A 27,219-nucleotide genomic window follows, 5' to 3' on the forward strand; every position below is an offset into this window, starting at 1 on the left:
TGCAGCAGTCACAAGTTTGTACAACCGGAATCCGGATGTCATCATCTTTGCTTTTGTCTCAGCATCAAGCCCTGAATCCCACCCACCACCGCTCGGCGTTTATTTTTTTTTCTACTGAAAAACACATCGAAAATGTCGGGTTCCTCAAATCTCGTCGCTATGAAAAAAGTCGTGCAGCAGCTCCGTTTCGAGGCGAGCATAAACAGAGTGAAGGTAATTTATGTGTTTATTGTTTTTCTGCCAAATATCGAAGGGGGAAATCTCAACCGTTACCCCGCACCGCTAACAGCGCTAGCTGGTGCCAGAGGCTAGCTGCTAAAGTTAGCTGCTAGTCAGCAGGGCGTTGTTTGGACTGAGGGGAAGTTAAGTCTGATAAACTGTTGGGTTTATTCACTCAATCACTCATCTGACAAAGAAGAAATAACGCCTAGAGTTAATCTTTAGGTTGTGACAGGTGGCAATGGTCTTCTAATCTAAGATTGCGAGACCGGCGTTTCTAATTTAACTGCATCTGTAAACATTAACCTGATGAATAACCCTTCACTTTTTCTGAAGTCAAAGGCCAGTTTCTGTCTCTATATTTCTAACAGATAATGTATGAAGGCTGTTGGAAACCCCTTTGAATTTGTAAAATGAAGTCATAAAACCAACTTAATTTGCTAATTTAGGATTCATGTACGATATATGAATGATAATGTGGGTGTGTTTAAGGCTATGGGCCTAGAGACTGTGCTTTATTTATCAGAGTAACGGCGGCTGGGGTGTGACTTCGTTTTTTTTTCTTTTAATATATCCTGAGAGTTCTCATTTTGGGTTGGTTTTAAGTTAATTTCAAATATATAACACAAGTACTTTCTACAAAGTATGTGACTATTCTTTTTCCTCATGGTTCAAGTTGTCTGTAAATTAACATAATGTCTTTAAGTATCCCCATTAGTTATTTTTGCATTTTTGTAAAGGAAAAGCTGAAGATCAGGGGCGTTTCTATAATTTGAGGACATTGGTGTAGCTCGGATCTGCGTTAAGGGGTCTTCTGTCTATTTTTATGCTTTTTTATAATATTTTTTTAGGGCTTTAATGCATAAATACAAATGACAGATTATTAGGTCCAGGCCGCTAAGGATTCAGAATGAATGGTCAAAATTAAAGCAAAAAAGAGCCAAGATATTCTGACTTCTCATCTCTAATGTGGGTCAGGCTTGAAAAACATCACTCTACGATTTCCACAGTGCAATAGGATGTAGTACCATTTATCCATTTTTACCTTTGAGAGTAATGAAAGAGATTATGCAACTGTTTTCACCAGTTGAGCATAGGACTTGACAATATATCAATACTATATCGATACTGTGACATGAGACTAAACATCAGCATAGATTTTGGATAGATTTTGTGATAGCACCAGCTTTACAATATAGTCCTAATTTTGATATCAAGGTCAAATTTTGGTCCCAAATATTGTAATATTTGATTTTCTTGATATGGCCCAGCCTTAGTTCAGTAGTATTCATACTTATTCTTTCTTTTTAAGAGACTCTCACAAATTCGTTTGTCATGGTTTACATTTTGGCTCCTCTTCTGTTACCAGGTCTCCCAGGCAGCTGCAGACCTTCAACAGTTCTGCATGCAGAACGCCTTGCAGGACCCCCTGCTCACCGGTGTGTCCTCCAGCACCAACCCTTTCAGGCCGCAGAAGGTCTGCTCCTTCTTGTGAAACCACTGCATTCATTGGTGAGTCCGCCACCCTGTTGACACACTTAAGCACAAAATCACACACACTATACGCACAGCACAAGCAGCTGGTGTGATATCTGAAAATGTATTTGATGTACTAGTTAGAATTTCCTTTAATGTGCTCCCAGTAGCTCACCTGGTAGAGCGGATGCCCCATGCACAAAGGCTATGTCCTTGCCGCAGTAGCCGCAGGCTCGAGTCTGACCGTGGCCCTTTGCTGCATGTCGTCCTCTCCCTCCCTCCTTATCTGTCCTGTCAAATAAAGGCAAAAATCCCCAAAAATTCCCCCCCCAAAAAAGAATTGCCTTTAATGCTTTTTGAGTAAGACAGATCCTCCAGATCCAGAATATAATAAGACTTTGAACCATCGTTGATTAATTAAAAGGGTTAATTAAATGTATCTGTTATAACTGACTTTTAAACTTTCAAATTATAAGGATTTTTTCCCCCACATTTGCTACTCACCTTTAAGATTAGATTCCTGGGAATTTGATTCCCACCTCATCCTAAAAAGGCTGATGCATACAAACATTTCTTTCCAAAACACATTTCACTTAATTTAAATCAAATCCTCAGCCTAACCTGTCTTTTAATTTTGCCTCTGCTTTCATTGTGTTGTCCTGCAGGCCTTCATTTTGATGCTACAGGGAAAAGTTGACCTCAACACTGCTCCTCATGCCAAGCCATTATACTGCCACGGGATCTCTCGAGTGTAGATCACATTGGAATCATGTCAGGAAGATGACCATCTATTTTCAGCCACAGTAGAAGAAAGGAGACAGTTTTATTTTTCATGGCACAGTGTGATTTTCGAGTAAATAATTGTGCCTTTTCTATTGTTCTATTTTAGTCATCACTGTTCTGGACTTTTTTGTATTTAATGAATAAAAAAAACATTCTTTACTACTCTAAAGTGTCATTGATTGACATTTTCTGTTTTGCATGCCAGACATAACTGTCCATATGATGCTGTCAGAAGTATATTCTTGGGATGATAATAATAGAAGCAGTTGATGTATAGATTCAGGGGCCCAGCTGCCAAGTCAGTTTGCGATCCACTGCTGAACAGCCAGTGTGATAACTGTTAGAAAAACATAAAAATTGGGTTATAGGGGATCATGACCAGCTTTGGAAGAAGTATTTCTACTTTGAAGAATATACTCCATTGACCTATTTCACAGAAGCCGTTTCTACATGTAGGATAAGTAAAGATATGAATAGAATCGGTGAGGACTCAATTCCATTTATTTTGCTTTTAGTTTTTGAGTTTCAGGGTTTCATATTAATATAAGGTTTACATTTTTGGTAATGCCAGAAACATACATTTGGGTTTGCAGGTATTATTATAAAAATACTTGAAAGTTTTTTTTCTTTTCTACAAACATAATGAAACGTGTACAAACTATCAGGTAAATGATAAAAGCACATGTATAAAACAACAAATCTGGATAAGAAGGCCTGTGAATGAAGGGTATGGATGACAAATGCTAAAAAAACGGAAATATAAACAGCCATACAATCATATATTAAAACAAGGCTGTATTCAATTAGAGGATTTGGGTGGTAAAGTCCTTAACATTCCTTAAAAAAATCCTTAAAATTCCTTAAAATTTTTCCTGAAGATCAACAGTATGGCAAAGTTATAGTGAAACCGTGACGTCATCGTCTGAACGCGAGTGGTCCGGCTCTCGCGAGAAGTGAACTAAAGGCTGTCAGTTCCATAAACGTTACCGTCAGCTCCGGGGACTGAACCCAGGTCAGTGTTGTTGTGCCGCTCCTGCAGCCGTTACATTAGAGCTCATAAATCACAACTGCCGCTCGACCAGCCAAATGAAACCGTCCTCAGCAGAGTGAAGAATGAATCATGGGACAGCGTTACTGTGGAAACGACGGTAACTTCTTTTGTTAACCCAGCATGTTAAAAATACATGGTTAAAACGGCGAGCTAGCGTTAGCAAGTGGTTAGTTAGCCGACGCTATGTGTCATGTTTAGGTATTAAAGATAGGTTTGCTGCATGATATCTATTGTCTGCCCGTTGTTTACAGTAACGTGGTTTAAGGGTAACGCTAAGTGATGCTAACGGTTCACCACGGTGCTCATTCTCACGGCTAAAACCATGTTAGCTGCTCGGTCTTTGTTGTCGACTGGCTGCAGCTGAGAGCAATACCAAAGCGCATGCAAGAGGGAACCACAGCTAGCATGATGCTGCTCCAGCATGGGTCAACACAGCTGCTCTGCCTCACAGCCAGCAGTGGGGTCCCTCTCTTCACAAGAGGGGCCTCCAAACAGCTCCCCTTCTCTGTCATCGGCTCCCTGAACGGTGTCCACATGTTTGGAGGTGGTCAGGGAGTAGTGTTGTCCAGCTGTGAGACTGAAGGTGGGGGTAAAGTGGTGTGGAGAGTCTTCCAGGACAGTGTGATGCTCATCGCTGTGAGTGGACCAGGTGGCAGCAGCAAAGAGGAGGAGATGTATTTACAGCGCCTCCTGGAGAATGTGTGGAGCTGCATGGTGCTGGTGTTGGGACAAGATGAGCTGACCAATGTTAGAAACGTTGAGAGGCTGAAGAGGGACTTGCGGTCCTGCTTCAGCCTCATTGATCAGCTGTTGGAGGAGAAGCAAGAGGGCATCCTGGGTAACCTGACCCACTGTGCGGACTCACTTCTGCCTCCAAACCCTGCTTTGCTTCGGGAGGCTGTTGATGGCTTTGCTCAGGCTGCAGACAGTGAATTTGGCTGCCTCATTGTCCATGGGCGAATAGCAGCAGCCACTGAGAAGTGGTGGCGCCTTGCACCTCAAGAGGTTGTGCTGCTTTCTGCTTTGATGCGATCCCTCTCCGCTTCTGGATCAGTCTCTTGTGATTACCCAGTTTTCCTTCCTCAGGGCAGCCCCACTGTGGCCCACCGCCTACTTCGCTTCCAGCTGCTACCTGGGGCAGATGTGTGTGTGCTGTGTGGCCCAACACCATCCCTGCATAAAGCTGAAAGTGGACTGGTGGTTCGTTTCTGGACACCCCTGGTGGAGACCCTGAGAGACTGTCTGGGCGTTGGAGAGCGCTGCTTACCAGGATCTGTAACCCTGCGTCCTGATGTGCTGGCACTTCTGCTCATCAACCGTGAAACACGTCGCTCAGTTTCCTGTGTGCGGACTTCCACTAATCATCCACCTGGTGACCCCCCTTTACCCTCCAAGGCCCGCTGCTGGGAGCTACTAAAGCTCTTCTACATCTTCAGCATGACACGCTACTTTAACCAGGAGGAGACTTTGTGTGTCTCCCCAGAGGAGCGGGCCCAGAGAGGACACACTGAAGACTTTGTCCTTGGTTTCTCCCACCAACCACTGCAGTTCTATCTAGTTACAGAGGAGTGCAAAAGCTTCGGACTTCAGACACCGCAGCACCAGCTCTTCCTGCTCATCCCACTGTCGGTGCCCACCTTTGCGCTGCGTACGGTGGCTACACAGACTCTCTCTGATATAGTTACAGCCACTGGGTTTTAATTAAACAGTTAACTTTGTTACAACATCTTCAACTTTGGTATATTTTGACCTAATAATATATTAGTGTACAGGTGAATATCTGAATTAGCCACTGCTGTTTGGTGTGTTCTGGTATCTTTACTGATGACTGCAAACATATCATTTTTTATTGACTAACTGATAGAGGCCTTAAAATCAGCTTCCATCTGTTCATATTTTGTACAGATGATGGTTATCCCTTTAAAACCAGAGCAAATTGGCTTGTTTTCTTAAAAAAAACAACAAAACAAAATCAGAAAAAATGGGAGGAAGGGAATGAGCAATGCAGAAGAAGTGTCCCAAAAATTTGCAAGAAATCATGAAAAAGTACAAGAAAATAACCTGAAAATTAGTAAAACACAACAAAACAAACAAGGAAACATGAAAAAGTACAAGAAAATAACCTGAAAATTAGTAAAACACAACAAAACAAACAAGGAAACAATCTGGAAAGGGTGCTCTAAACTTATTATAATTATGTAACATAATTTTAAATATGTAATTATGATTATTATAAATATAGTTTTCCCTTGTTTTTTTTCTTTTTCTTTTCCTTGTTTTTTTTTTCAGATAATTGATTATTCAAATCTACTAATGTCTTGCAGTTTATTAAAGATTTATTACCAAGTTACCCGTGGCCTTTTCCCCCCATGTTTTTGAAAGAAACCAGTTTGCTCAGGGTTCAACTGTTCAAAAATACTGAAAGCAGCACAAGAAAAGTGATGTTGCTCTAGATTACAAAGGGTTAACAGACCACCGGTAAAATATGCAAAATAGAAAGATATATTTTTACTTAACTACTGCTCAAGAGTTCAACACTGACAAAAATATAAAAATTACTGAAAATGGCGTACCAAAGTAAACTTGTTTGAGCTTTGTTTTGCATTCAGGAGATAAGTCACTGTCGCACAATTGTGTCTAACTCCTGTGGCTTTAAGGCCGTCCCTGTCACATACTGAAAGCTGGTCCGACTGAATACTTACATCCTCACATGGATTGCACTGTATTTCAAACTGTATCAGAGAATTATGTGAAAATCTTACACTGGGATAAATAAGTGCCTGCTGCTTGTTTTTTTGTCATTTTGAATCATTTGGCCTCAAAAATGTAGTTTTAATTCTGAATATAGTTGTTTACATTCTGTGGGTCTTTGTATCATTGAGTGATTTGTTCATAATTTTCCTTATGTTGATGTGATAATGATAATGTATGCCTCAGTTGGGTGAACCTTTCATGCAAAAAACTTAAGGGTTCAGTCTGTAGCATTTAGGAGATGTATTTACGTTGGCCATGGGTGTCAAAACGCAGCAACATTTCAGACAACACATTTTACAAGCACAAAAATATTTAGTAAAACACAGCATTTCAGAAAACACAACTTTTCACAAAACACATTTCAAAAAACACTACATTTCAGAAAACAACATTTCCCAAAACTCTACAGCATTTTAGAAAATAGTACATTTCACGCAACACATTTCACAAAACAACTACGTGGTGTTTTGTGAAATGTTTTATAAAATGTTGTTGTATTTTGACAAACAACTATTGTATTCTGATTCAGCACCCCATAATGCTATAATAATAGTGGCAGTGACTGTTGACAAAACCCAGACACACACTGTTGGTGAATGAATACTCAGGTAGTGATAATTGCAGGGTTTTAGTGTTTATAACTGTACTGATAATTTCAGGAAACTGATCGCAGTCCTGCTTTTCAGAGTGAAGGCAGAGAGTTTTACTTGAAGTATGTAGTCCCAGTATGTAGTTTCTAATCACAGATGCTCTGTTCTCAATGCACATTTGGGGTATATAAAGTACAGTAAAACTACTGGGCTATTATTAGCCTAAACCACTGAAGTCAACGGGCTTTTATATGAGACGGGCTTTTAATTCTTTTCACATAAAACTTGCTCATCAAGGATGGAAATACAGTCAAATTATTTATTTAACCTTTTGAGGCCTGGTAAAATTGGCTTTATTTTATTCAAATACATGGGAAGATGGTTAAGAGCAACAAAAGAAGAAATGACCCAGACGTTAGCAAGACGTCTGTTAAAAGTCCCAAAAAATTACCTGAAAATATGCCATAAATAGATAAATAAAATAAAATAAGCAAGAACAAAAAGGACAGCAACAAATAAATGACCTGGTAAAAAAAATATAGAAATGTTAATAATTCTGTAAAACAATTTTACATATATAATTAGAAATGTACCTCACTGGACATTTCCCCTACCTTTTTTTTTTTTTTTTTTTTTTATATATATCATCATCTGCACCTACAATTATTTTTTTCATCTATCTTTTTTCCCATGCCAATAACACTCTTCTTTGGTTTCAGTAAAATGAACTGAATGATTGATTGTAGAGAAACTGTGTGTAGCATGTCCACATTGACAAAAGTTTAAACATATATCCATGTGTATGTGTGATCTAGGCAGATAACTAATGTTATCTCCAACAGGTAGTCAACAACCTAGGTTTAATACATCCAAAGAACTTTTCTAAAACTGAACTGCTTTTGAGACAGGCCTTTATTTGTTAAAACGTGTGACCACGCTGGGATACTAAAAAGGACTGGGCGTCTAATTGAGACTAGCTTTTTGTGTTTTTTTTGTGTTAAGTTCCTGTGTGATTTTTGCTTTTTTCCCCCCTAATTATTGTGATTGCACAACCAATACAGATTTTGTCAGAGCAATTTGCACTTATCCACCTCAGCATATAGAGGAAACTAAAGCAGGCTGCAGACAAAATAGGAGGGGCATTCATAATTATTTTGTTCCCCAAGAAGCCTACAAAGTCTCCACCCAAACCGCATGGAGCTCTCTGGACAAAAACTGTGGCGCGGTGCAGTGAGACTGGGACAAAGTCTGGAAGCTGCGCCCGGTCCACTGGTCCCTCTGAGCCGAGTCCAAAGCAGTTTGTGCTCGGTAACCGGAGAACCGTCCCTGACTGACAGCCTCACGGGTGCGTAAGATAACGGAGGAGAGGGGGTGGGATAACGGTCAACATGAAGCCACACAAAGGGGAGGGTTACGCTCGCGGGTTGTGGTGTTGCCATGTGTACAAGCAGAGACTGTACTCCCAAAAGTCAGAGTGTAATCAGTGTGTGTGGATGCAGTCAGGGTGTGTGAGGATTTAATTACAATTTTGTCGAAGCTGCAGTTGTACTTTAACCTCTGAAAGATCCAAAGGTCTGAGCGCTTAGTCATTTTTAGGAGCGCGGGGGGAGCCAACTTTAATTTCACTCCTCTCGAGTGAAGCAACCGTGTGGTGCAAGTCGCTTTGTACCGCGTTTAAAGTTACTAAACTTGAGAAAAAAAAGACCGTGCGACATGTCAGCCACATGGATGCTGTCACCCAGAAACGTCCGGTTTTTGTGCCGGGGGCGAAGCGAGTTGTTAGCGGGTAGCGGTGGAGCGCAGCGGACCGGCGGGGGTCCCAGGGTCCGTTCACTCACCTCTCCCCCTCTGTCGTCCTCCTCTCCCGGCAGAGCTTTGTCGAGTCTGAGTGCAACGCGGCGCGGGCTACCCAAAGAGAAAATGACCGAGAATGGAGTGTCGTCCCGGGCCAAGGTGTTGACCATCGACACTATGAACCCCACGGTGAAGAAGGTGGAGTACGCGGTGCGGGGGCCCATCGTGCAGCGGGCTGTGGAGCTGGAGAGAGAGCTCTCTGAGGTTGGTGCACACCGTCGGATCTCACTGTTAATTCCACCTGTTGACAACATTATGTGTGTGGTCTCACTGGCAGCCTTACTCCTCATCTGTGCATGTGAGATGCATTTTGTGTTTTCTGTCTGACATTAATCCATGGATGTATCAAGCATTAACCTGTTATCAGTGTTGGAGGAAGTCTGGTTAAGTCGCGTAATGTGGGACATCAGGTAAAACGGGACAAATAAGGGTTTCCATCTTTGGCTCCTGAAACAGCAGCCAGTCACAAAATGTGTTATTGAGTTGTTCCTACAAAAATACTTTTTAGAAATAATTTTTATTGGTTTGAGTTAGCTGGGATGGGCAAAGCAAAAGACATGACAGGTTTTTTTTTGACCTTCCAAGATAAACCATATGGCATGTTGGTTTGCTGATCTTGATGCTGACAGTCCTGCAGCTAAAACCTGCAGCTAAAACCCCCTTTTTTTAAATTTCCCTTTTTCTCTAAACAAATTTTTCGTCACCCTAGACCAGTTTCTTGCACTTTGTGGGACATTTCTTGTCACGTTGCTCATTGCCAATTTGCCCACATTTTCTAAAGAAATCAAAACTTTTTGCTCAGGTTTCAAAGGGTCACAAAACAAACAAACACGACTGTCGCATTTCACTTAACCAGCTTATCTCATTTTACCTGAACATGTCATCTGAGAGAGGTACAGGTTGGGTTGTTTAATTTCCTAAAAACCGAAAAAAACAAAACTCTTCTGATGTTTTTAATGCAAAAACCTTAATTTGTAAAGTAGTTAAAGCTTTCGGATAAATGCAGTGATATAAAAAGTGCAATTGTTTCTTCTGATATATACTCGAGTAGAATTATAAAGTGGCACTGAAAGAATAGACTTAAGTGAACTAAATGTACTTCAGATCATACTGGGGTAAATGTACTTAGTTACAGTCACCACCATTGGGCAGACAGGGAAAAAAAAACTATGTACCTTTTCATAGATCACCAAAAACCAGTTTGTCCAGAATATTTTCTATCAGAGGAAATGTAGTTCCTAACAGTTCAAAAACAGTTACTGTATTTGAAACAGAAAACTGGGAACTTGTTCGTACTAGTCAGGAGTCGTCATAATAACCTGACTATTTTTCATCTGAATTTCTTCTAACTCCAAATGTGAGTTAGTCTTAAAGTAAATTCCCACTGATAACTTGCTAGATATGTCTCAATCTGAAGCGGCTTTTGTGCCAAATTGCTGCTGATAAACAGTTGTGCTTTATGTCTGAATGTTATGTATTTCATCAGACATAATTGCACATCAGCAGGTTTACACTCCTAGTTATGTTCTCACTATTATCTAAACATTACCGCAAAAGAAAACAGTGTGTTATCACTTTCTATGCTACTCACACGCCCTCTTATCAAAGTCCATCAGTTAGTCAGTCTGAGGAAGGTGATCATGTTAGAAATCTGTAGTCCCGAATAATGTTAATGTCTAACCTGTTTTTAAGACTTCCTTTAAACCCAGTTTCGTAAATACAGTGGCTTACGGAAAGATCCTCAGTTAGAGGTGAAAGTCTAGAGTCTAAACCAGTTTTTGTCGCTCAGACAATCTGTGTCACAGTGACGCACTAGTGATGCACATATCTGTTGCCCCGCTTTACCTCTGACAATCTCTAATATCTAGCTTGGCTGATTTGTTCACTATTGCAGAGATTTGCAGTGTTTTTTGACCAAAGTCCCTGTACAAAATAGAGAATAGACAGAAAACTCCCTCATGCATGACTCATGACTTTACACTTCACTCACTGTAAACTACTCTGCAAAAACCTTTAATGAAAAGGTCCTCAAATTTATTGTTTTTGCCCTTTATTTAGAACTTTATAGAAAAATGTGTTAGATCTTAAAGGTGTTTTTCTGTAGGGATATTTTAAATAACGCAAAACTCAAAATAATGGTCCGAACATGCCAGTGGCAAAAACAAGCACTTTTAGTGTGATGTAAATTGACAGTGCCAAATGCCGGAGTGGTTACACTGCAGCTGTATCGCAGCCGCTGTCTGCAGCAGTCCCGGTGTAGTTCGAAAATGACCAAACTTACCCTTGACCAGCTTGAAAACATGCATACTCTCTTATCGCTGTGGTGAATGACCCACTCAAAAGTTTAAATATCAGAAGGCAAAGAGTTAAAGGTTCTTTCCATCCCGTTGGCATAATAAATACAGCCCATTTGATCATTTTTCTCTCTCTCTCGCTCTTTTTTTGAAAAGCTGTATCCGATCCTTTCCTCTCACTCAGTTTATGGTGATGTGGCAACCAGCTGTGTACCGAGTGCAGTGTGGTGTGAAAACTGTCCTCTCTTGAGTGCTTTGCTCAGGAAGGGACGAGTATTGCGGGCAGGTTCTTGTGCAGGTGAAAGGGACAGGTGGGACTGTAATGACAGAGGTGACCTTTTTAACCAGATGGTTCACTGGCACCAAAGATTTTATGTTCTGTTTGCTTTGACCAATGCTTACCTGCAGCTGAACCCCTTTCTCTTTACGGGATATTTGTTTTCTTCCCTTGTTTGATCAGGCGTTCTTGAATTGTTATTTAGATGTTAAAAAAGCCGGAGAAATTGGATTCGGGTGGTAATCCAGATATTGAGTGATAGGTGCATTTTTTAGCAGGGGATATGAGAATTTTTGTAATTCTTACAAATGCGAACAAACTTTTAATCTATTACATATCCACCTAGGGAAGGGAAAGCACTGCAAATTCTTTGTTTACTGAGTGCAGCCTGTTTCGCTGCCAGTGTTTTCAATAGTAAAGCACACTGCCAGAAGGCAAAAATGTACCCCAAGTAATCATCTCCAGTCCTCCCATCTTAAAAGTGTTGTTCTCTTATCCAAAACACATTTCCCGTCATTCTGTGAACTCCTCCCTTGCGGTTTCGATGGTGTTGCATTTCTTTGGAAAACCGGTCACAGTAGTATTCTCGATTTCATCTACGAATTAAACACACATATTAAGACACGCTGTGACACCATTCTCCAGTTTCCTACACACCTTGTTTTTTGGATCTGAGATCTCTACTTATTATCTGCAGTACACACCCTTGTTCCTGTTTTTTTCCCAAAATAAAGCCTTTGTTAGTTGTTAAATTTTCCAAACAGTGAATAGACAGAAGTTTGAGCCACTTTATTGTACCAGTTAACAAGTGCACAAACACGCAGTTATTACATTGTGGTCTTTGTTTTTCCTAATGAGCAGCTAGCTAATAGTGAATGGGGACATTTGGCAAGAGTGGCTATGGGGACAGACTGTAGACACACAAGGCTTTGTCAGACTCTTTTCACATATCCTGCCAGAATGAAATACAATATGCAAACCTCTAAAGCTGTTTTTCATTGTAGAATCCATGATGAGTTCCAACCTTAATGCACTGATGTGAATATTGAGTGTATGTGGCATCAACTTACTCTGTACGTTTACAAGCACAATTATGTCAAGCTCTGGTTATATATTAGGCCATTTAATGGGACTACTGTTCTTGTCTCAGTATACAAGCAGTGGGGAAGAATCGATTTTTGGTGGAAGTATGTCCGACTCCGCCTCAGTAGTTGCCGATATGTCCCCTTTCAGCTAATTACTTCCAGACCTTCTTGACCTATTATGTCACATACCAAACAAGGCAAACGTTGTGCATGTGGATTGGTGAAAACACTCGTCATGTAGATACTTTCATCATGTTTTATTTTCCTCCCTTCTTCTTCATTTGTTTTTCCCAGCTTTTATGCTGTTTGACTTGCGGGTCAAAGCCTGGCACAGGGACTATGGAGCATCCACAGAACGCCTAGGCCAGTTCAGGTCCACATCAGGCGTATACATGAAAGAATAAATCGAACCCCAACAGCATAATCTAGGTCTTAGTCGGAAGCCAAGAAATTCCACTCAGTAGGATTTCAGTCAGACTAATATGTTTCCATGTATTTTAAAAGTCCAGTTTTAGTCAGACTAACGCAATAATGCAACTTTTTCTAACATTATGTAAACGTACCGACTGAGACCTTAATGGGAAACTTTGCAGATTTTCAACCAGCTTTGTATCAACACAACACAGGTGCTGTGTGCAGAAGAACTGTGGTAAACTTCCTTCCAACTAATCAGTCCCTTAAAAATAGGCAGTGTAAATCGAATGTTAATCAAGATTATATTACTTCATCACCCATTTCTCGCCAAAGAATAGTTTTAGAAACATCTTTTAATGCTTATGTAGCTGTAATAGCTAGAGTTTGTGGGCGCCGCACTGCGTCCTGCTCAGTGAAAATGTAGGCTGGAAATTTTTTTTTTAAAAAGATCAAATGGTAAAACTAAGCAGTGCTGTTACTGAGCTGCATATTTCTTGCCTCAAATGTTTTCAGAAACATGTTCTATTGCATTGTTTAACTGGAATACGAGATAGTTTGTGATTACGACACCCACCAACAGGAGTGTTTATTTGTCAGGTACAACCCAGTGCATTCTGGTAGCTTCAGGTTTTCTACCTCTTGAGCAAAAGCAAATGCCACAGTCCTTTTTCTTTTTTCTCAAGTCATGTAGCATCATTTTCAAAGGTATTTGTGTCTTTCTACTGCATAGGCAGCTTAGTTTTATGTGATGACCCTCTTTATATCGATGAAATACTTCTTTAAAAACGTACACAGTCCATTTATGCAAAGTAAAATGTCATATCTTTGTTTATGATTACATTATACACTTAGTAGATAAAGTCACAGTGTTGTTTACAAGAGCTTCTGCAGTTTTACGTCATTAAAGGAACATTTCCTTTGGAAAGCCTTGGGAGTAAAAAGAAATCCTGCCTAAGCTTTACACCAAGAGCACAGTTTCACCTTCAGCTTTGTTAGCTGGACTGTTTTATCAGCGATGGAGGACAAAAAGCTTTCGAGTTGGTTCTCAGGAGCGGAGGTCAGTGTGTTTCTAAAAGATCCCCATCATGAATGGGCGGTATGTTTGACCCTAGGGTGTTATTCACTAGCTATATTGCCATTGGTCCAGACAGAGAGACGCCTCTAATGTGTGACCAATGAGAGAGCGGGAGACTGGAGCCTCCTGAAATCTGAACTGGATTGGACAAATCAAACAAACAGGCTGTTTTGATTTCTGTGTGGTGTCAGTGTGAGGCTCCTCTTGTGTCTTTTCTGCGGTGTCACGCTGTCCCAAACATCTGGTGTTAGCAGCAGGAGTGTGCAGGCTTGTGTTTGTATGCGTGGCTGCCTGCATTGCTGTTGGACCTCTGTCAGTGGTCTCAGCTGTTCAGGAGATCATCTTTCAGACACATTATATCATTGGCCTGCAAGACTGTAAAGTCATACCTGTATTTTGGTGACAAATTACCCTAATTATTTTTGTTTGATGTTGTTTACTGCTGCTTTGCTGTCGTACATCCTGTTCTCTCTCAGCGTACACTAAAGAGGTTAAAGGCCCTTTGTGAAATGTGTGTCTCTGCGTTTCTGTGTCAGAAGGTTAATGGTATCAGTGCGATAAGGTGGTTTGCACAGGTTGAAACTTTGTGCGTATGTTTGCACAAACTATCAGCATCAAGGTTGCTGCAAATTGTTTTTACCTAATTATTTCTGTCTCTTATACAGTGCTGCAGTGTAACCTCCCTTATGAATCAAAAGTTCAATTTAGGTGTAATTTTGCATAAAATACTCAATTTTCTGTCATTAAAGAATCTTCACTTTATAGTGTCAGTAAGCATCAAAAAAAAGGTTGGAGAGGAATAGGAATAAAGTTAATGTAGAGAATGAACTTTTGACACGTTATATCGACTCAGTTGCACACAAACACATACAGAACTCCGACTGACATAAACAACAACAAAAGTATGGATAAAATTGAAATCGTAACCTCTGTTTGTTAAGTATAAGTGTTTTGTGCTGTCGTCTATATATTGTATTGCACCTGTATCTTACTAAAATGTCTGCAATGTCCCATTGTACGTCCTGAAAATTAAAGTTACAGTTAAATAAGTTATTGAAGTTTCAACAAAACAAACAAACAAACATGTTTATAATATAATCACTGATTTTCATTAAAACACATATTGTGAATCCCTGAGGCTTGATAAACTTGCTGAATGTATTTACCTCATAGATCATTTGCAAAGACACCTCTTGTGATGAATATGAAATGTACTTTGTTTAAATCATGGAATTTCACATTTTCCAGCACTTAAAGTGTCATGGAATCAGTAAAAATCATTGAAAGTTTTGGAAAAGTCATGTAATTTGATCATATTACATTAAAACCTTATAATAATCTTCTGTAGACAGCCTTTCACGTTTTGTAACAAAACAGCAAATTTATTATTATAAAGTAGCTCTAATAAGTGTCAATGTGTAACGTTTTGTTTACTATCACGTACATTTCTTCATTTTCTCCTTTGAGATTTTGTCCATGAAAATGTGTCGGAATATTGTCACTTATAAAACAGTATTAAGAAATGGATCAAACACATTTATTTATTAATATATTTTATTAATATATTTTTTAATTTTAGAGATAGAAAAGCTTTTTTTTTTTACACCTCATTGCAGGAAAGCCAGTCGGCATAATCCATCCATGGAAGTGGTTATGAGTAAACCACAGAACCCACTGTGCGCTCAGCAGCTGCTCGGCCTCTCAGCCTCTCGTGGCATGAATGTATGTTTATAGAAAACTTCGGCATGTGTTTGATACTGTGTGTGGGCTCTGTGTCAAGGTTGTTTAGGGGCAGAGTGTGTTCTTAGGGGACCCCGCTCTCTCTGAATGTCTGAGTTTGTAAATGGGCAGTCACTTTAAATGTAGAAAACATAATGACATTAATTCTCCACATGTTGTGTGTATGCCCTGCAGGGAATGAAGAAGCCCTTTGCCGAGGTCATCAAGGCCAACATTGGCGACGCGCATGCTATGGGCCAGCAGCCAATCACTTTCTTCCGACAGGTCTGCTCCTAAACCCCCCCCACCCCCAACCTCTCATCTAAATATAGCAACTCCCCTCTGACTTCTTTCTATGATACTGATTTCTTCCTCTTTAACTAAGTTGGTGTCAATCATTTCCTTCCTGTCTTCTGCTGTAATCTTTGCAGTGTTTTGCATAACGTCCCTTCCACCCTTTTTCCTCACATCTCTCTTTGTTTCAAGGTCTTGGCACTGTGCTCCTACCCTGAACTGCTGAATGACAACACATTCCCAGAGGATGCTAAAAGTAGAGCACGCCGCATTCTGCAGTCCTGTGGAGGGAACAGTATGGGTGTGTTTCTGCACAATAAGCTTTGTGTTGCTAATTACCACCTTTCTTTTTATAAGCGTTGCGCTTTTGTTGTGTTCAAGCCTTAAGTCTCACAGCAGCTTTTATTATCTCCACATAAATCTACGTCAGGCTCCTACAGTGCCAGTCAGGGCATCAACTCCGTGCGTGAGGATGTGGCCCGCTACATTGAGCGAAGAGATGGCGGCGTGCCCTGCAACCCAGACGACATTTACCTCACCACAGGGGCCAGTGACGGCATTGTGGTACAAAACACGTCTCATCTGTCAAACTGACTTTGTGTCTCTGCTGTACTTTTGATCAGGCATGTTTGTGGGTCAAAGGTTACCTGATGTTTTGATCATTTTGCAGGTTAATTTATTTTAAACACTAAACTGACATAACAGATGTATTTTGGTGTGAACCCTTCTTTAGTGGGTTCACTCTTTTTGAAGAACGCATCACACAAGATGCACCTAGCAGGAAAATAAAAGCTTGCAAGAACAATAAGCAGCATTTATTCAAGATCAGTTTGATCAAAAATTGGATCACTGATGTCCAAATATTTTGGCTTGTGGCCTTTTGAAAGCCAGGCATTACATATTAATGACATCGAGAAAAAGCAAAAACTTGAGGAATGGCTGAAAATTTAGCAGAGGGGTTGCTTTCTACACTGACTGTCTCGAAAATGTCACTGGCCCTATCTCAAGCCAGTGTTCGGTTTGTCTGTTCTGGGCTACTGCAAACATGGTGGCATATATGGCAATCTGCGTAGACAAGGACCAACTCCTTATTCAGATATAAGGGACTATTTCTAGGTTAATAAACACACAACAATTCTTATTTTCAGGAGATTATACACTAGAGAAAACATACTTATTATCTCATATTATATTATATGATATTATATTTAACTTCTGTCAATACACCCCCCTGAATCCTACGCACTGGACCTTTTAACCTATTGACTTGTTCACATGACCTCACCAAATTGATTGCATGATGTGTTTTTTAAGAGAACTGACTCCTTTCTGTGATGTCAGTTTCATGCAGATAACAGATGCAGAGCACCAAACTGAAATTCAGAGTGCACCCGTTTCCTTTTCTGATCTTTGACACAAATGTACATGTATATGCCTTTAAGGTGGCATTCAAACAAAGCTACTGCATACATATAATGCTTAAATGTGATTACCTGTATACAGATAACACTGTCGGGTGAAATATCTTTCTTGACCTCCCTCTCCTGCACTTTCAGACCATGTTGAAGCTGCTGGTTTGTGGTGAGGGTGCGACCCGTACAGGCGTCATGATCTCCATACCCCAGTATCCGCTGTACTCTGCTGCGCTAGCCGAACTGGGCGCCGTGCAGATCAACTATTACCTTAATGAGGATAAGTGCTGGAGTCTGGACATCAGCGAGTTGCAGCGCTCTCTGGATGAGGCCCGGCGCCACTGCAACCCAAGAGCCTTGTGCATCATCAATCCTGGAAACCCCACCGGTAAAGTTTCCTTTAACTCCTTTTGTCAGAGTGACTACTTGATTGTTAATATATGACATCATCTAGTTTCACACGCTAGACAATAAAGTTGTGTTAGTTGTAGGGGATAAAAAATACGTAAAAAGTCAAAAACACTGTAATTTTGATGTAACAGAAAAAATTAAGCTTCAGATTTATTTGCAGTATCAAATGTATTTTTTCTTGATTTTATATGATTTATATATATATATATATATATATATATATATATATATACGCCTTAAATAAATACATAATCACACAAATAAATATAATAATTATTATTATGGTTATTATGTAGCTGCTCTTTAAAAGTACATCTTTTCTGTATGAAGTGGACACATCATTTTATTTTCTCATCAGCATCTCTATGACTATAAATAATATTCCCTACCAAAAGAAAAGCCACTAGATGGCAGTAAATAGACACAACTGCCTGTGTAACCACCACTTCAAACCTCCTCAATGAGCCTCCTTCTCATTCACAGGTCAGGTTCAGAGCAGAGAGTGCATTGAGGAGGTAATCCGATTTGCGGCAAAGGAACGTCTCTTCCTCATGGCTGATGAGGTACTGCCTCTGTGTATCTGCATCTTAACATCTACCTGCTGTATTGTTTTCTGCACACGGTGACGTCGGCCATTCTGTCTCTCAGGTGTACCAGGATAACGTGTATGCTGACGGTTGCCAGTTCCACTCCTTTAAGAAGGTTCTGTTTGAAATGGGGCCAGAGTACTCAAATACAGTGGAGCTGGCGTCTTTCCACTCCACCTCCAAGTGTTACATGGGAGAGTAAGTCGTTTTAGTGTAAAGCTGGCGACAAATCCATCACCTTGTTAAAATAATGTTGTTTTCTTTCTTATATAATATTTTCTCTCCCTCTCAGGTGTGGCTTCCGTGGAGGCTACATGGAGATCATCAACATGGACGATGAGGTGAAGGCCCAGCTGACCAAGCTGGTGTCTGTCCGTCTGTGTCCTCCTGTTCCTGGACAGGCTCTCATGGACCTGGTGGTCAACCCCCCGCAGCCTGGGGAACCCTCGTATGACAAGTTCATCAAGGTACCACATCCCACAACCCTTATTTATTTACACTTGGGGTACGGACAAATACAATACACCAATATATCGCAACATGATCTCTTTTTGTATATTCTCTTTGAAATATTGGGTTTTTGTGGCTCAATGGGCTATTTTGAATTTTGTCTTTGACCAACTGAAATATCTGAAACACTATGATATTTGAGGTAAATCTTTCCTCTGCTGCCCTCAGAGTTTGACTGCTTCACTGCTGTCGAATAATGTCCATTACATTCACAAAGTGAAATCACTGTGTAATACACCGAATCTGCATCATATCCCATCATTGTTTTATGAAAAATAATTGTCATTTCTGTGGTTCATTTTCAAGATTTTATTTCATTAACTTGACCAATTTTATGGTCAGTGTGTGTGTTTATATGGCAGCATAAGTGACTTATATCTGAAAAGCCTCTTGGAGTCGTGACCTGTTTTAAGTGTGAAATGGTCTTCTGTGTAAAAAGATTTTCTGTTTACGTCACAGCATTCATATGATCTTTGTTTACACTTATCTGGTACAATATCTGGCACGGCCATTTGTGTGTCTCGTGAAGCTCGCGGAAGTCTGAAGAAATTCAAGCAGAAAACTTTGTTAGAAAAGGCTTGAGATACATTTGGCCATCGTTTCATTTTAAGCTAATAAAATAAGGTAGGGGACAACTTCCAAAAGTGGTGCTTTTTACAGTATTTCTCACTGGCTTTGGCTCATTTTTGAAACAGTCTGAACGCTGTAGGGATGGACAATATATCAGTATTATATTGATATTGTGACATAACACTAGATATCTTCTTAAATTTTGATATCGTTGTCTATTAAGTGCTGTCTTTTCCTGGTTTTAAGGCTATAGTTTGTAACTTTTATGAAAATAATTATTAGTCATATTTACTGAAACTCACTATGTTCAGTGCATGAAACAAATATTTTGAAAAAATCATGTTCCTCCTTAATTTGGTGTGTCTGATGAGTCTAGCACGCTGCTGGAAAGCAACCAATCAGAGCTGAGGTGTCTCTAATTGATCTGTCAGTCTTGTCAATCACGGTTCGTGAACAGCGGTCAAACTGTCAAACCAGGCAGCGCTGATCAAGTATGACTCAAGATCCTGCTACTGCTTTGCCTTTCTCTCAATTTAAATGTATCATAAATATATTTTAATGTACTGTTAAGCTGTAAAATGAGAAAGTCTGTGACCCGGTCAGTGCTTAGTTTTCAACATGGTGGCCTTAGAAAGTCTTGAAATGTCACACATTTAAAGGCCTAAAAAAGCAGTTATTCCCCCTTACGCATTTAGATCATGCAATGAGTGTATCTTTAGATTACGGCCTTGCCAGCCAACAGTTATGTTTTTAGTGCTTAAGCACAGAGAGTATCATTGTCATTTTGAACTGACATCAACGTCTTTATCATAAAATATATATATATATGTTTTTACCCTTTTAGTGTTTATTTATATTGCAAGTTTGGTCTTAAAATTAATTTAAAGTGGTGTTAAATGGTCTTAAATTTAATTTCTTTATACCTGTAAACACTGGGGATGGATCAAACAATGAATGTTTAGAGGTTGTGAAGAGTAGGACAATTCACTGAGAATCAGCTCATTAATTTTGAGCAGCGAGCCATGTACAAGCGGTTATTGCGCAAATGGTAGACAATTGTACTGGTTTGAGTTAAGTTATTGTTTAGAAATTTGAAGTTATTGTTTTGGAAAGATTATTCACTTTCAAGAATTGAGCCAAAGTAAATGAGAAAAGCTCAGATCTTCCACAGACCTCATCATCAAATACAGGGGACTGCTACATGAGATTAAGTATTTAAGTTTGTATTAATGTCCCCGATTATATTAATGTCTCTCTTTGGTTTGTTTTTTTTCTCTCTCTCCTATGTCCAGGAGCGCACAGCCACCTTAAGTGTCTTATCGGAGAAGGCCAAACTCACAGAGCAAGTTCTCAATACTGTGCAGGGCATCAGCTGCAATCCTGTGCAGGGCGCGATGTACTCCTTCCCTCGCATAAGCATCCCTGAGAAGGCCGTCAAAGAGGCCACGGTCAGTCCTCAACCTACTCTTATAGATGTTTCAAATTTGCCTGTGTTGGTGCTTGAAGGAAATTACATTTAACAGGAGCAAATAGATGTTACAGTTTGATCTACTTAAAATTATTTTACTTATTTATCTCCGTGGCCTCAGCAGCCCACATTACTCATGTTCCACCTAACACAAGATCATCATACTCTGCGCTTGATTAAATAAGTCTTTAACCGGGTTCAGGACACTGTGCATCCACCTCCCTGTTTGCTAAAGAGAACAAATGATTTCCAATAGCTTGTGGTTTCAATTCTGTCCCGAGGTTGACTGCTCAGTAGGAATTTCGGGGGAGCGGAGCCACTGAGAATCTGATTACAAAGGATAAGGTCAGACTTCAGCTGACCTACTGACAACTGATCAATCCCAGCGACTCTGCTCGCCATCTTGGTCACATTGCTTTGTTTTTGGCTTTCCTCTCCCCCAAAATGAATGCATAAAAAAAACAACGTATTTAACAACACTCCACATCAGCATTGGCAGTTTATATAGAGCTGCTGTGCGGCGCACTGAGCTCGTTCATGACCACAGTTCTCGGCTACTTTTGAGGCTGAGAGACACTTTAAAAGGGTTTTACAAAAGCTTTTGATCTGGAGGACATTAGACATACTTCATCTTTATTTTACCTCAAGTAGGTACTCAATTATTTGTGTTTTATTTATGTCAACCTTCAGTTGTACTGCTGAATAAAATGTATTGAACCCTGAATGGCAGCTGAGCTTAATAACACATGGACAAAAGGTTAACACATTGCCATGGATATTTAGAACAAAAAGTTTTACTGTGTTATAATTAACACAGTAAAAATTAATTAACTTGAAGAGCTTTTGAGGAGTTTTTCCAAGAACTATAAACACTGTATGATTAGTTGTGATTTCCCATTTTTATGGTTCAGCAGTGGACACAAAGAGATGCTCAGTTGAGCTGTTTCTGCTCCTTCTTATTAATAAATGTAGATTATGAATGAATAACAGAATGTAGTGGAAGGACACACAATGAGGAAAGCAGCTCAGTGGGAATGCTGCAAAAAAGAACACAGTGCTTTTCATGTGAGGGCCAAACTGTGAGTCACTGTGTCATAAATATAACTTCTATAGTCACAGCAAAACTGCACGTATCAAAAAAATAAGTTAAATTCCTGATCAAACAGTTGAAATACTCTCATGCCACCATGTTGAGCCTGAAACAGCACTATAATGTTTCTTTTCTCTCCATTAGGACAAAGGTCAGCAGCCAGACATGTTTTACTGCATGAAGATGCTGGAGGAGACGGGGATCTGCCTCGTACCTGGAAGCGGCTTCGGCCAGCGGGATGGAACATACCACTTCAGGTACAGAGCAGGGCATAAAATATATCTCTTTTTTTCTAGTAAACCACATTGACTGCTGTTTTTTTTCTCAAGCCTCTTCTAGACATATATTTCATAGCTCTTCTGAGTTCACTTTATCTCTCCCAAGTTATTTCTTTGAAAAATAACTTGATGGTTGGGGAAATTAAATTGTCTGTAATATAAACTGTTGCCAAAAAAAGTATTTCTTTAGGAAAAAAAATATCTATCTTCTAGGGCTGTAACTAACAACTATTTTGACTGATTAATCAAAGTATTTTTTGATAAAATGATTTATTGTTTGATCTTTAAAACGCCAGAATGAATGATGTAATGAAATACGTCTATCACATCCCTTGTGCCCAATTTTTGACATTTTTGCTTCAAAAATTACTTTAAAGATGATGATGACTATTATCATCATAGTTGTATTTTCTTGTTATTTATTCATTTATTCATCAACCAGTCTTTTCAGCTCTAGTTTCTTTTGTCACTGAAAAGACGGTGGCCTTGTGGTAAAAAAAAATGGGAATTCAACAATGAAGCCCCTCTCAGACGTCCATTTCTTAAGCTGAGTTTATACTTGTGTGTTGACGCGGAGCACAGTGTAGGCTCTGCATACATGCATACACGATGCCTCAGCCTGTGGTTCAGCCTGACGTGCACCTCCCCAGAAATATAACTACACGTCAAGACACAGACCTTAGAGGAAACAACGTTTCTATTTACCTTTAATTTGCAGATAAACAATAAATTGCAAAAACAATAAAGCCCCGACAAAATAGCATTTGAACCGTTATGAGAGATTTATCCATGTTTCATATAAGAAGAGGAAAAGTCCCCCATGTGCTAGTCTAATTTATGTAATGGGAAATGTCATAGGCTTATGCTAATGATGTTAGCATGTTGTAGCATTTGTTGTATCTGTGAAGCTGAATTCTGTACTTTTGTTTAATGCTGTGACTATTAGGCCATGTTTTATGTGTATTTCATGTGGGCACATTGAATCAAACTTCAGTGCTATTCACAGAAATTCAACCAGGTGAAATAAAAACCCTGTCGCCAACTAGTTTTCAAAGGTTTAATTGCAGAGCAATGCAGACACACCACTGCACATCCGTAAATACTTACAATGACGTAGGCCACAGTGAAGGCTCCATAAATAGCTTTATCTGACTGCAATTTAATATTTGGGTTTCATGTCTAAATCAGCACCAAGGTCATGTTTATGTAGAAGACAGGAGAGCCTAAAAAACAATCTTACATTAATAACCTGACTAACGGTCTCTCCATATATGTTTATTATTCTCTCATGTGTAACAGGCCCCACTTTGCTGCACATGTAAAAAGATCATAGATTGGTTAAATAGGAGAAATAATGATGTAGAGGAAACTTGCTGCCATTCATCCGGCTGGTCTTGCCAGCACTTATTAAACACATTGTCAAATGCTTTATGTCCTCGAAATAAACACATTGTCAGATCTTTGATGTCTTCTAATTAAACACATTTGTGCATAAATAAATAGGGAAATAAATCCACATGCCACACCATCAATATTATGACTCACTGTGAGGGAGTATTAACCTTTTTTACTGACTAAAAATCCTGTTTAATGTACTCACTTTAAACCAAGGATGTATTATTAGAGCTGGATAATGAGTCCCAAGATGGGGCCTCTTTAGTCAAATGGCAATTGTTCACTTGGAGCATACGTCAGAAAAAAATGAGCTTCCAAGTTTCCAAGTTCCTGCTCAGCTGATTTACTGAACATTTTAATGACGTCACAGACTCACTTTTTTTGGCTTAAGGAAAGTTTAACAAACGTAAAACTGGATTAAAAATTCATAATAGAGAGTAATTGACCTTGTTTACAGTTCAGGGTGTCCTGTCAACAGTTTGACATCTCTATTATTATGGTTGCCTATGGGGAAAATGCTTTCTGGGTCGTATGAGATTTTTTTGGATATACCTACAGTACTCAGGCAAGGTTGTGACTTTATTAACCCTTAGATCCTGCTTTAATATTACACACATTCGTATCGCTCTGTGTATGAAATGTACTTTCTCAAAATCAAGCTTTAAAAACAAACAAACATTAATATTATTTTCTACTTTCATTGATTTAATTTTTAACCAACATCAGTCCTAATCATAAACATCAAATATTCATTAATTTTCAGAATTTTAACCCTTAAAAGGCCAGGTCTTTGACATGATTCCACTATGTATTTAGAAAAAAAAAATTCAATATATTACATGCTAAGGAGATTTTATTTATTTTTTAATCTTACAGCCTATGATATGTCACTGATTTACAGCAACATTAATTGTTACAGTACACCTGGAAATAGCATGAATTTTCTCCATATGCCATATATGCTAAAAATGATGTGATCAGGTGGAAAATAGTAAAAATTACAAATTCGAGGCTAAAGCCCAGAATGACACCCTGAAATAATACAGTGCATGTTTTTATGCTTTGATGGATGGGATCAAAAAATGCTGTTTCAATAAGTTTTAATTGCATATTTGGTCACCATTTGCTTCATTTTTGGGGGGAGATGAGTGCAACACCTTTTCCCACGTGAACCTCCAGCTCTGTTTTGTGGACTATAAAAACTTTCCCAACTTTCCATCAGCATGAGGGCGAATAGATAATGACAGAATTTTTATTTCTGGGTGAACTGTTCCTTTAAGGAAGAAGATAATTAAAAATGTTTATCTTGCACTCTCACTAGTTATTGAAGTTCTTTCTCAAATTATTGCAAAGAACTCCACACTAATCTTTTACTCTTAGACAAAGCATCTGCTGCTGTTGCATCGCTCACTTACACAGTTAATGTTTTTCCTCTCTCCCTCCCAGAATGACCATCTTGCCGCCAACAGACAAGCTGAAGATCCTGCTGAACAAAGTCAAGGAGTTCCACCAGAAATTCACACAGCAGTATTCATAAATTGCCACATCTCTTCCTCTTTTTACCAAAGAGAGGAAACCCGCCAAACACAACAAACAGAACTCTGCCAATCAGAATTTATCTGTCACTACTAAGTGCCTTTCCTCCGGTGGCTTTGTGGTCTCTGTGATGACGCACCTCAGCCTCCACATCTCATTTAGACGTTCACAGACGGTAAACAAGGCTCTGTTTTGTGTCAGAAAACACAACTGGAAATGAAGGAATCGTCAAGTTTGGTTTGAAAAATACTGTATGGTTTCAGCTTTGAAGGATGTATGTATTGTAGGTGTGTGTATTTGTGTATATGAGAGATAGATGGTCTTTGTAAGCTAAAAAAAAAAAGGCACAACTGAAGGAAAAAACGATGCTGCTTAAAACTTTTAGTACAACTGGTTAAAATATTCCATTCCTGCAGGCAGTCTTTGACAGGGGAAATATGCAGAGAAGTCCCCATTTGCATGATGATTTTGTAGAATCAAAATAAACGTAACAGTCGATGTTATGTCTCGTTATTTTTGGAAAGAGCTGTGGGATGTGTTTCGAGTTCATATTAAGACAAAAAGGTATTTTTCTTATTTTACACGATGAATGAATATTACATGGGCCAGTTAAAAAAAATAAAAGTTATTAATGAATATTGAAAAATTTAGACCTCTGTCAGGTGTCTAGAGGTTCATGCCCTGACACTTTTTTTAAATATAAATGAGCTCTATTTTGATGCTTTTTAATGCATTCTGGCACCTTACTAACATTAAACGCACAAAAAATTCCCATAATGAATCTCTTTTTTCATTGTGAATTAGAAAATGGTTGGTGGGCCACCCTGCACCCTAATGCTGGCCAGACTTGTCCCACGGGCCACAAGTTTCAGGTAATATAACAAGGGAAACTGGGTTATTTTTTTGTGAAAAACTTGTTTTTCTTCTATTTTTCACAGGTTTAAGTAAAAGATCTAAGACTTTTTATAAACTTAGCAGATGTATTTCTCTCAAATATTGGTTGAAATGGGTCAGTGTTAGTGGGCACTTCTCCCTTTCCAAGATAATCCATCCACCTGACAGATGTGACATATCAAGGTGCTGATTAAACAGCATCGTTTGTGCACAGGTGTGCCTTGGGATGGTCACAGTGAAAGGCCACTCTGAAATGTGCAGTTTAATCACACAACTCAGTGCCATAGTGGTAAGTTTTGAGGAAGCCTTTCATAGACATGCTGACGGCATGTTCACCAGACTGCATGTTTAGGGACACAACACTGAGTTCACAAGCAACCGCTCTGGTCGACATTAATATAAGGTAAGAAAAAAACTTAATTGTCTCCGGAGGGCAATTTGTCTTGGCCACATCGTGCGTAAAACTGCATCAATAGTAGACAACAATAGACAAATGGCGTTTAACCGTGACTTTTCCAAGACACACAAACCAATCCAGTGAGGATGTCCTTTTTGTAGTCCATCATATGAACATTGTAGTATCATCACAACAGACCCACGTCAATAACATCTGCCGTCACATCATAACAGAGCCAAGGAGAAGCGCAGTTGGATTCTCTAAACACCGTGATCGTCTTTTCCTAAGTGCTTATGAATTCTCCTTCACATCTTTCCATGACCTCGTGACGTTTTCTCTGGAGGTTAATGAAAGGAGATTATTTGAACTTTTTGAACGCAGCCCATGTTAAAACCTAGTTTATGGCTGGACTGTGTACAGTGGTTCCCAATCCTTTTCCTTTAGGGACTTCTTTACTATCATCAAGTAAACTGAGCACATATTTTACAGATATTATTAAATTAAGAGAAAGGTTGAAAACAAGGCAATTGGCCCCCAAATCACTAAAATATGGCCCTGATAATAATGATGAGAGCTCAGTGCGAGCAGCTGGATGAGACATGGAGCTATATGTTCCCGTGTTTCTAAATAATACCATTTAAAGTCTGACTAAACCTGAAACTAAACCAAAGTAGTCTGTAGAAGTCTAAAGAAATCACTTTCCACTGCTGAATATTTAGCTGTTGGTTCATTCAGACACTTTGCTACTGTGAGGAGAAGCTCAGCTCTTTTTGTCTGTCTGTCTTT

At 39.3% G+C, this 27,219-nt stretch overlaps 2 protein-coding genes and 1 pseudogene across 5 annotated transcripts; all 3 read left to right on the top strand.

Annotated features, from left to right (window-relative positions):
• The first annotated feature begins 75 nt into the window (after positions 1–75).
• On the top strand, positions 76–2,647 carry LOC121951539 (annotated as a pseudogene).
• Positions 2,648–3,467: 820 nt separating this feature from the next.
• On the top strand, positions 3,468–25,640 carry gpt (glutamic--pyruvic transaminase). Of its 4 annotated transcripts, none has more exons than XM_042497604.1 (12): positions 3,468–3,626; positions 8,745–8,931; positions 15,787–15,876; positions 16,078–16,186; positions 16,316–16,449; positions 17,442–17,685; positions 18,192–18,271; positions 18,357–18,493; positions 18,588–18,762; positions 20,668–20,823; positions 22,078–22,190; positions 25,053–25,640. In XM_042497604.1, exons 1-12 carry the CDS (start codon positions 3,592–3,594, stop codon positions 25,141–25,143), a joined length of 1,551 nt encoding a protein of 516 aa, XP_042353538.1. In that variant the 5' UTR covers positions 3,468–3,591; the 3' UTR covers positions 25,144–25,640. The 4 variants fall into 4 exon arrangements, with proteins under 4 accessions (XP_042353538.1, XP_042353540.1, XP_042353537.1 ...); XM_042497606.1 differs by lacking the exon at positions 3,468–3,626 and adding an exon at positions 8,119–8,218; XM_042497605.1 differs by lacking the exon at positions 3,468–3,626 and adding an exon at positions 8,352–8,377.
• fuz (fuzzy planar cell polarity protein) lies at positions 3,633–5,606 on the top strand. The gene has a single exon (XM_042497607.1). The coding sequence runs from the start codon at positions 3,911–3,913 to the stop codon at positions 5,228–5,230; it is 1,320 nt and encodes a 439-aa protein (XP_042353541.1). The 5' UTR covers positions 3,633–3,910; the 3' UTR covers positions 5,231–5,606.
• Positions 25,641–27,219: the final 1,579 nt, after the last annotated feature.

Source organism: Plectropomus leopardus, chromosome 12 (assembly GCF_008729295.1).
Source record: "Plectropomus leopardus isolate mb chromosome 12, YSFRI_Pleo_2.0, whole genome shotgun sequence".
In the NCBI taxonomy this organism is placed as follows: domain Eukaryota; kingdom Metazoa; phylum Chordata; class Actinopteri; order Perciformes; family Serranidae; genus Plectropomus; species Plectropomus leopardus.